The sequence below is a fragment of the Bubalus kerabau genome, chromosome X, assembly GCF_029407905.1.
Source record: "Bubalus kerabau isolate K-KA32 ecotype Philippines breed swamp buffalo chromosome X, PCC_UOA_SB_1v2, whole genome shotgun sequence".
NCBI classification, from domain to species: domain Eukaryota; kingdom Metazoa; phylum Chordata; class Mammalia; order Artiodactyla; family Bovidae; genus Bubalus; species Bubalus kerabau.
The window spans coordinates 157,564,156-157,574,573 of record NC_073647.1 but is presented as its reverse complement, the minus strand read 5'-3'; the positions used below and the strand labels follow the sequence as shown (position 1 = coordinate 157,574,573).

The 10,418-nt window shown below is 44.9% G+C and overlaps 1 protein-coding gene across 1 annotated transcript; it reads right to left on the bottom strand.

Moving 5' to 3' along the window:
* Nucleotides 1-2,848: 2,848 nt before the first annotated feature.
* Nucleotides 2,849-9,988, bottom strand: LOC129640242 (histone-lysine N-methyltransferase PRDM7-like). The gene is made up of 8 exons (XM_055565447.1): nucleotides 9,913-9,988; nucleotides 9,382-9,508; nucleotides 8,976-9,076; nucleotides 7,945-7,994; nucleotides 6,002-6,158; nucleotides 5,072-5,173; nucleotides 4,584-4,855; nucleotides 2,849-2,929 (listed from the first exon to the last, which is right to left on the bottom strand). The coding sequence occupies exons 1-8, from the start codon at nucleotides 9,986-9,988 to the stop codon at nucleotides 2,849-2,851; spliced, it is 966 nt and encodes a 321-aa protein (XP_055421422.1).
* Nucleotides 9,989-10,418: the final 430 nt, after the last annotated feature.

The window sequence follows — 10,418 nt, the reverse complement described above, 5'->3', positions numbered from 1 at the left end:
TCTCCAAACAGAGGAAATAGGCTTCAAGTGTCAGACATTTTTCTCTCTCTCTTAAGCGGCAGGAAGAAACAAATTACAAGTGTTAAGATTTTTTTCCCCTTCTCTATACAAATTTAAAAAATTAAAATTCTGTGTTGCCCTGACGACACCTGGTTTCACCTGAAGGTAACTTTTCTCAGACCTTGAGCTAACCAATACATTTTCCTTATGGAAATGTTTGACTTCAACTATGTTAATGAGCTACATATTTACCCTAGACTCTGTCTTCAAGTCGGTTCTGCCTAAGACTCACAACCGAGTTGACAAACCAGTATGTTTTACTCATGCACATGTTCTCTTAAGCTATGTTAATGAGACTGTATGTGCTTGGAAACCTGCCTTTCTTCAAAATTCATGTCGATCATTTTATGGCCCTGGACAACTCACCTTGTGCCAACGTTATCTCAAAATGTATGTTGTGGGTGAGGGGCCTGGTGCCAGTCTCTGAGTTTTGAGACGTTTCCTTTCTCTCATTGCAAACTGCTAGTAGCTATATAACATCTGGCTAAAGACTAGCAGGGGGTAGTCTTTCTTCCCCCTTCTGATGTCTATGTCAGAAGCTTTCTCTATCTCTTTCATACTTTAATAAAACTTTATTACACAAAAACTCTAAGCAATCAAGCCTCATCACTGGCCCCAGATTGAATTCTTCTTCCCCAGAGGCCAAGAATCCGGCATCTTTCATGGCTCAGCAACAACCTTTCACTACTATCCAAATCCATACACAAAACCACCACACGGATGACACCTGAGAAGCCTGCCTGTACTCAGACCACAGTTCTGCCTCTCTTGTGCAGAAAGCAGCATTCTTCTCCCAATTACACTAAAAGGGCGGCTTGATTTCACCCCAGGCCTCACTGACTTTGTATCTGCCGAGGCTCTCTTTCTGCTGCCTTTGGTAGGCTGTGGTAGTTCTGCCTACAGCTCTGGCATCCTTGCTAGCCTACACAGCCTGTGGTCCATGGAACCCAGCTATTGGTTGGGCTGGGGGATATCCACGACAATCACTTAGCATACAGTGTCCCTGTGAGTGTCACGTGGTACAGATCTCTTTTACAACCCCATGACAGCATCAGAGATTCAGCTCCAAAAACAACGTCAGAACCCTCTCTCAGGTGCAGACTCACACCTTTGCCCCTCCGCCCTCCACAGCCAAGGACGAGACTCCAGAGAAAGGAAGGAATTCACAAGAAGACATTTGGCATGGGCAGTGGGGTGTCTTTGGTAGGATGGCTATTCCCAAGACCCTGGAGCCTGAAAACCAGCAGGCTCTGAACTGCCCCCAGGGGCATCCTTGTCTTTCACTGTCCCAGATTCCCTGCATGCAGACAGCCTGCTACCACTGCTTCCTCCCTGTTCCCTCCCTCACAGGCACACACTGGCATAGGGGCCCACACATACACCTCACTTCTGGGCCTTCTTCACCTTTCTGCACTGCCAGGTAGGCTGGGACTCCCCACATGGATACCACCCTTACACCCTGTCTCTCCAAGGATGCCTGGGGTTTCACACTGAGAGCCCACCTTAGCATGTCAATTGTCCTGCATAGTGCCTATATGTGCCACACTTGGGGAGGGAGCATGCTGCTGCCAGTCTAATCCTAGGCAGCAGTAGCTCAGGACCTCCCCCTGGCTTCCTATCGCCTTCTCACCTGTGTGGAACTTGTCTCCAGTGCAGCAGGCTTTCTTTATGTGCCTTCTCCTCCCACTTTCTGCCCTTTTTGAAGGTCCTTGGCCTCTTCAAAATCGGGGGTCCTGCCCTAGCCACGTCCAACATTTTCACAGGGCAGGCTATGCCCTACAGACTGAGGGGTCCACAGGAGTGCTTTTAAAGCACACCTTAGACCTGGCTGTGTGAATTCCTATTTCCAGATCCTGTTTCCGGTCCTCTTCCTGGCTGGAATGCTTTTCTCTCCTTACCTAATTAGCCATTGTCCAGAGCCCAGTTCCAGACTTGTCTCCACCTGGACTGTCCATAAGACTGGTGACCTCCAGCTCCTCTAAACTCTAAATTAAGTTCTCTTTCATTCTGCAGGACTTGGTGCTCCTAGGCTAGCATGCACCCCTCAGCACTCATCCCAGCCTGCCTTCTCTCCAGAGGCTTTTCTCCAATCTCCTGACATGTATCCAGGGTCCAACTCACTTGCCCACCCTCTCCCATGGAAACATGGAGAGTGCTCTGACATAGCTTGAGACAGAGAACAGTAATAGTTTATTCACTTTCTGCCTGCCCTGATGAAAGTAGAGGCCCTCAGAGAATGGCCATGCTCACGGCCATCCTGCTCCCCATTCCTTCTCAGGCCTCAGGGCCCACTTCTCACTGGAACCGAGCCTGGGGAGGTTGTTGCCCACACGGACTCAAGGTCTCCCATGTTAGGTTATCCTGGTGCTGTGCAGTTATTCAAAAATAGAAAAAGTAAGGTTACTATTCCTAAAATCAATTGGTTAATGTCTGTCTTCAGTATGTTCTCCAAAAGGACATGGGTTGTGTGATCTGCTTCAGTAATGAAGTTCACTGTCTAAACTGGGACATAGAGTGTTTGGTAAGTGTCAATTAAGTGAGGTAAAGTGTCCCTGGTGAATCTAGACTCCTCAAGTTGTGTTCAAGTGCCTCAGTTTTGTTGAGCATATAGACATATTTTGAGGGCACATGCTATCTTTTTCTTTCTTTCTTTCTAATGTCTTTTGAAATGAAAGAGCATGATATGGAGGGAAAAGAGGCAAGAAGATGTGAAAGCTACTGAGGGAGATGGACTGAGAAGGAAAGGGGTGTGGGCTTGAGGGAGGAGCGACATCTACAAACTGCAGGCTCACTGCACCCACCTCATCCAGTTGGCCAAAGACCTGTCTTTTCCATCCATATACTCGTAGCTGTTTCTCCCTTTGGTGACCTGAGTGTCAGAAAAGAGATACAAGCTTTCTTCTCTATTTTATTTTATTTTTTTGGTAGTAAGTAATAGAAGAACTTTCCCCCTGCTGGCATTGGTGCTCTTCAGCCTGCATGGATTCAACTGCCAGTCGGACCACACAGTAAGCTCCTTAGTAATCATTTCAAGTCTGAGTCTATTGGCACATTGAAGGCAAGGGCTCCTGCCGGGAGTCGGCATATTGCATATTGAGTGCAGCACGTTCCACAGCATCATCTTTCAGGATCTGGAATAGCTCAACTGGAATTCTATCACTGCCGGGAGCCAGTGTGAGGAGCTCCACTCATGACAAAGGTCATGAGGAAGGAGGCTCGGCATACGCAAAGGCGGGATCGAGCCTCAGGAGTCCCCCTGGAAATTCTCGAGCATCTACCCCCAAAACCAGAGTCTGCCTACTTTCTGCTTTGTGCTTTCACCTACACCTCTGACTTTACGGGGGCTGTCCCCCACTACCTCTCTCTGAAAAAAGAGTTAGCTTACAGCTCCAGTTAACAATTCCTGGGTGTGACAGTGTTTCAACCTACAAACTCCTTTGGAAATCCTCTAGCCTGCCTGAATAGGTTTTTCCGGCCACATGTGATTGCTCAGAGCCTCCCAACTGTGAGAGGCAGGAGATGTTCTAAACTGTCTAAACACAGATTCCTTTGAGCAGTTAAAAGATTCATTAGAAATTGTATTGGTGAAGGGATTTTCACTTGTTGGGCCCATGTTTGCTGCTAAGTTTCCATATCCCTTACCTGCTGTGTCCCTGGAAGTATATTGATTAATATAATTGGTGTAAGTAGTAGCTTTAATGTTTGTAACCTGGGACCCTTGAGTTAATTCTTTTTCTTGTTATAGCCCACCACATCTTTGCTCTGTAGGAATGCAACTTTATCTAATGCTTTTGGAGGGTGGCTCCTGACCAATCACCTTTAGAGAAAAATAAGTTTTCTGAAGAAAGGGTCTTAAAATGTTAACAGGCCTCCGGGCCAGAAGATGATGCAAATCACCTAAGCTTTTGCATATGATAAGTTTGCAGGAAGAAAGCCTGGCTTGCTGCATGACTCTACCCCTTCCCCCATTTTCCTCTATGCATAACTTAAGGTATAAAAACTACTTTGGAAAATAAAGTGCGGGCCTTGTTCACCGAAACTTGGTCTCCCCATGTCGTTCTTTCTCTCACCTTCTGGCTGAATTATTCAGCCTCTTTTCTCCACTGAATTTCCTCACTGAGCTATCCTTATTTCAGCCTCTTTTCTCCACTGAATTTCCTCACTGAGCTATCCTTATTCTATTACTCTTTATATCCTTAATTAAAGTTTAATTAAGCAGTTGTTTCCTGATCCTCGCCGACGCCGTCCCCGCTTCGAATTCCCTGGATCCACCGGGGCTGGACCCCGGCAGGCTCCACAAGTGAAGGGTCATTTCTGTGTGCCTGTACCACTGCCTCCCACCTTCCTCTGACCTTTGGATAGAAGTCCTGTGTTCATGCCCAGTGCACACAGTACACAGGGCTGACTGTGTCATTGCCGACCATGTCATCACCATCCGTGTCCTTGCATGTAGACATGAAGTACACCCCCACAACACACAAACAATTAGAGCCAGAGGACAGGGAAAGAGGGCTATTTCTCACCATCCAGCAGTATCCACTGTGGGAGTCCTCTTCGTTGTATATGATCTGACCCTCGTAGGGGCCAAAATGCAGGCCCAGTGGCAGATCGGATGCCTCATTCCACACTCCAAGCCCAGCCTTAGGGATGCCCGATGGCCTGATACTTAACCCAGGGGGCAGAGTGAGGGCTGAGCGGTTGGCATGCCCCCTTTCCACTGCAGAGTCCTTTACAAAGGTTGGGGGCCCATGGGCAGCACAGCTGTCGATGAAGAAGTTCTGACATTCCTCACAATCTGGAGGTGAGAGCAACAGGGATGAGGGGAGGTATAGTGATGTTGCTGGTTGTAAAGACCTTCAGAAAGAGCTGGGGAACTGACGGCCTTTGGCCTTGATCCTGTACCCTAAGTCCTAGAGGAAGGGGATGTTTGAGGGACCAAATGGTGAGGTGAGGTTATTGTACCAAGGTCTCATAACCCCTTCTCCATGAGTGGGCCAGCAGGGTCACTCACACAGGTAGTCGTCATCCTGGGGCTCGCTGGCCTCTTGGTACACATGGCCCTTTCTTTCTCGTACACTGTACCTCTTCACTTCGGTCTCCTTTCTTCTGAGTTCTAACATGGAGAACAGAAGCTAAGCAAGGCTGGTGGGGTCTGGAGAATTAGTCCCTGTTTTATCAGAAAGGGTGAGATCTCCTACTTGTCCATCTATACAGTTTGTTAAAACTTTTTCACATTTATTTTTGAAACTTTTACTTTTGTATTTTTATGTTTTAATGATACATTATTTATTGGCCATGCTGCATGGTTTGTGGGATCTTAGTTCCCTGACCAGGAATGGAACCCACACCTCCTGCAGTGGAAGTGTGGAGTCATAACCACTTAACCACCAGGAAGTCCCTTCTCTATACTTTGTTTCTTCCCCCTTTAACTACTGGTTCAGGAGACTGAGGCTCCACACTGACCACAGATGCCCAGTTCAGTGTTAGCTTCCTGCACTTCCAGTTAGTAGGTTTAACTTCCCAACCTTCTTACCTAGGAAATAGTTCACTGACACATCTACTTAGAAAATATATGTGAAGGGCATGACACGTAAAGCATTGAGCAGAGGTCTGTGTATAAATACTAACAAAGTGTGGTCCCTATCATCACAGCTGGATTTATTGAACTTCTTGTAGGTGTCAGCACTTTTGCATTTCATGTAATGCTTCCAAACACCATATGAGTTATGTATCTGTATCTTCACTTTACAGATGAGCAATCAGGACCTCAGAAAATGTATAAGATTTTCCCAAGGCCCCAGTGCTAACTTTATGCCTCAGATCAGTCCAGCTTAAACCCACGCCTACCCAAAGTCCACACCCCACACCTAGGCCATACTTATTAGCTTTTCTACAGGGATTAGAGGAACTAATTAGAGGAACTCCACAAACTTTATCTTACCGACTTTGTGTCTGGGGTGCTTTCCAGGGGTCCTCGCTTCTCTGGGAGGGGGCACTGGTTTCTGAGCCTGTTTGGAGCCACTTTTCTTCAGAAATTTTGCTGCTCCCGGCAATTTCTTCAAACTAGATACCTTATTTAATGGTCCCCTGGACAACCTCTTCCATGTGAGTAAAAGACAACATGTATTTCTTTAGATCTTTAGGACTGTGTGAAGTGTTTTTACATGCATGACTTTAGTTAATACTTCGACAATTCTTGGAAATACCTGGTGGAGGGGGGCTCTGAACACTGGAGTGTAAAAAAAGGAGCTAAGTGGGTAGTGAATCAAAACTAGAATTCATATCTTAAGATTCTTTCCCTTCACTTTCTGCATAAAAGTGACAGCAACGCAGGGAGAATAGCTTGAGGTCAGGGAAAGAAGAGGGCAAGGGCTCATAGAGAAATCTGTGAGGTTTTCTACTAATTAGTGGACCTTTGATGGACGAGGAAGTATGGAAAATTACAGAGGGGACAAAACACATCTGGAAAATAAGGTGACAAACCAGTGAGATTGAGAAGAGAAAAGATGATCTGCAGAAACACATTCAGACAATAAAGAAAATGAGCTGGAAGTTGCAGGTTGCCGTGTCCTAGAGACAATGTTTGGAGTTAAAGTAGCTGGCCTCATCAATTCTCCTTGAAGAAGGCTGTACGACTAGTGGGTTCTCCTCAGTTTCCTGATCTATAAATTGGTATACATGCTGATTCTTAATGTTATAGTGGACATGAAGTTTAATAACATTCAACAAATCATTGTGTGAGCTCTTTAATACAGTATGAATGTGAGTGTACATCCCTGCCATCAATATATCCCCTTGACTGCTTCTATATTTGAAGTCTAGCTCACAAATGCTATCCTCAGTATTTCTTGACCTTCTTATTCCTAGATGAATGTTTATATGTGGAGTCACTCATTCACAAAACATTCAGAGGGCCCTTAGGGGCTTTGAGCTGGGCCTGGACATCTGAGAATTAACAGGTATGGGCTACGCTCTCAAAGCTCACAAAACAGGGGCAGGCTAAACAAATGATTCCAAACAGGAGAGTTGTCTAATCGGAGCTCAGAGGAAGGACTTGTTACTTCCTCCTACAAGAATGAGCATTTGAAATCATGTCCAGATGATGAGTTTCTACTCAAAAGCTGGTAACCTATGTGAAGCCCTTCAGTTATTTTCTTATTTGTTGTTTTTGAGTCATAAACCTGAAGCTTGTCAGAGCTGCAAGTTACTTCCTCTTATTGGAGTAGGAGTCTCTGAGGTAGGGATCATGTCACCTTCTTCATCCTGGACCGTCCACTCTACAAACTGTCCAACATGTCCTTCAGCTTCTTCATCTTGGACCGTCCACTCTACAAACTGTCCAACATGTCCTTAAGCTTCCCTTAGTCAGATATCCCTCACTAGCACAGCACAAAAGAACTGAGTTTGAAAACATCTCTCAGATGAATGATATAAAGATGTATGAAGAAACTTTATAGAACTATGGCAGTTCTAACGACTTTGTAAGGGGTTTAGAGAGGGGGCTTTGCATTAGATTGTACCACCAGTGATACTGTGATCCCACGAATATAATCAAACATTTTTTTACCTCAGTTTCTTGATCTATAATGGTGATAGCTATATACCTACTTATAGGTACTGTAGGATTGTTTTAAGGTTTAAGTAAGTTTATTCACATAAAATGCTTAAAGTCTGAAATATTGTGAAAATAATGTAACAATAGAACAGCCTACTATATTTGCTGTTCTTACTAACTATAAAGACGGTAATGATATCAGACATTGTGCTAAAGATTCAGGACAGGAAGGCAGCAGTCTCCAGGATCTCTGTGTTTCCTCCTATTCTCACCTGTGACTGGATCCGTGAGGAGGATTCTTTTGTCAACAGGATTTGGGAGACACTCACCTTCTGGTGTTTACTGGGCTCCCCTCTGAAGGCCATCCCAGAAGGTTTACCTAAAAAATGATGAGAATCAGTGTTTTGGTTGGTAAATGTTTCCAAACTCTGGGCATTCTAATTAAGGACACAAAATTCTGAGCCAGAGAGTGACAAGGACAAGGATTACCAAAGGAGGAATGGAAAGTGATTTCTGTATCATCAACTCCTATGCTTCCACTGGGAGCATAATATAATTTTATTAAAATTTAAAAAATATGAAACTTCATCTGTGCTTCATCTGATGCCCGTAAAGTATCTAATAAATTTACTAGACTTTCATGACAAAAATACTTAACAAAGTAAAAATAGAAGGAAGTGACTGCAATATAATAAAGGTCATATATGAAAAGTCTATCTCTAACATCATAGTCATCAATGAAAAGCTGAAAACTTCCAAGATCAAGAGAAAAAGGCAAGGATGCCCATTCTCAATACTTCTATTAAATATAATATTAGAAGTCCTAGCCAGGGCATTAGGTTAGAAAAGGAAACAAAAGGCTTCCAGTTGGAAAGAAAGAAGTAAAATTATGTCTGTTCACAGAGGACATGATTTTATGTGCAGAAAAACTTTTAAATCACACACACACACACACAACCTGCACAGAAAGTTGCATGGTAGAAAATCAACATTCAAATATCTTTCCATGCATGAACAACAACCATTCCAAAAAGGAAAATAAGAAAACAATCCTATTTGTGTTTTGTTTTTTAAACCTATAGTCAAGAGTTAAGTGAATTTATAGTCTAGGGTATGTTTAATTGCCTTTCATTAAGGATGTTTCGCAAAAATAATTCTTTTTACAAAGAATGATAAATTTTAAACATAAAACACTGGAAAACCTATACCTTCACCTTCATTCAGGCTCATGTCAATACTCAGCCACAACCACTTTAGAATGCTGAAAATTATGTTTTCTTTGCTAATGACTGAGATGCAGTTGAGACCTAAGCCCAGGCTGGTTTCTTGAAGACACCTCTAAATCCTTCTGGCCCCTCACCTTGTTGCCTTGGTGTCCATTCTTCATCAGAATCCTCAGTGTCATCTACCTGGGGTTTGAGGACCTGCCTGCGGTGATGCATGAAACCTGGTTGAGTGGCTCTGAAAACCTGGAAAGAAGCAAAATATATGTTCTAAGAAGGAGGCACAAAGCACAGAAGCGACGGAAAGTGTCACAAAGTCAGGGAAATCAGTAGGATGGGCTGGAAGAATGTAGAACAAGGCAAGATGTGAGCTCTGCACTGACAGGGTCAACCCCACTTTGGTACAAAACAATAAAAATTCCCTCCAGGTTAGTCTCCACACAAAAGGGACTGTGAGCAGAAGAAGCCACCTAAGAGAGGGCCAAGTAAACACTAAGGGTGAAGACCTGTTTCATGTTTCCCAGGCTCACAGGCACCCAGCACTTCGTGTTACCTATAGCAATCAGCGCTTCGTAATTCCTTTTCACATTCCTATATCGGATTTTTTCCCATTCTCCCATCTCTGCCCATTCTTCCTTGGTGAAGTATATGGAAATGTCTTTGAAAGCATCTTTGGCTTAAGGAAAATAGGAGATTCCATCAGTGACTTACTAATATATGTCAGACCTTAGAGCTGACTTCTCCTCCACCTTTTGTGCAGGGAGTAGCCTGAAGCTACTGGATGGTCTCTGTGAGACAGGGATGAAGACTTTCCTTCCTGCCTGTGTCCTGCTTAACTGAACAAACACTGAGCATTTTCCTAACTCTCCCTGGACACAGAGCAGTTGGTGATGCTAGTGTCCTGTTTTGTCCCACTCCTCCCCACCATCTCAGACAGGACCAGGCATTCCCATCCTGTGTACATTCACAGAGAAGTTCACTCAGCTGCCCAGGCAAGCAGTTTGTGATCCTTCAGGGACCAGCGCCATGTCCTTCCTATAGAGCTGGCTTAGAGCCCAGCTTTGCCACCTCCGCCTCTCACCATGGGCTTCCACTCTGTTCTCCCAGCATCTCCCTCAGTGCTGTTCTCTGGAGACCTGTTTGGGCTCATGGCCATGGGACTGCCTCAATGCCAAGGTGCCTGTGGGAGAAGAAGATGCTGAGATGGCCCAGACCACTGTCCAGAGCCTGGTCTGTCTTCCTTGGGTGGAGTGTCCAGGGCAGGAAGGTGTGGGGAAAGTCGGAGTGAGGGTGTTGGTGAGAGGGACGGATCCTGACCAGCTATGACAGGCCAGCCTAAGGTGAACTAGATTTGGTTTCTATGGTTCCCTACAATTCAGGCCCTCTGAGGAAAGGCACTGGGAGGGACGTGTCTGTGGATGACAGAGGGAGTCCTGAGGAGACTTAGAAGCCCATAACTGCTGGACTGGGGTCAGGCTGAAATCAGGGCTCTGTTCCAGTGCATGAGAGGGAATATTTCTCCAAGAAGTGTTTTGAGGATCTCCACCTGGAAACTCGGAAAAATCTGGGCATAACATGGG

What these genes read in the sequence shown, in the direction of transcription:
- LOC129640242 (XM_055565447.1), bottom strand. Translation starts at nt 9,988, where the DNA reads ATGAGCCCAAACAGGTCTCCAGAGAACAGCACTGAGGGAGATGCTGGG. An exon ending in GTGGAAGCCCATGGTGAGAG is followed by an intron (nt 9,509 to 9,912) that starts GCGGAGGTGGCA and finishes CTTAAGCCAAAG; the next exon opens with ATGCTTTCAAAGACATTTCC. An exon ending in AGCCCAGTAAACACCAGAAG is followed by an intron (nt 6,159 to 7,944) that starts GTGAGTGTCTCC and finishes CTCACATGGAAG; the next exon opens with AGGTTGTCCAGGGGACCATT.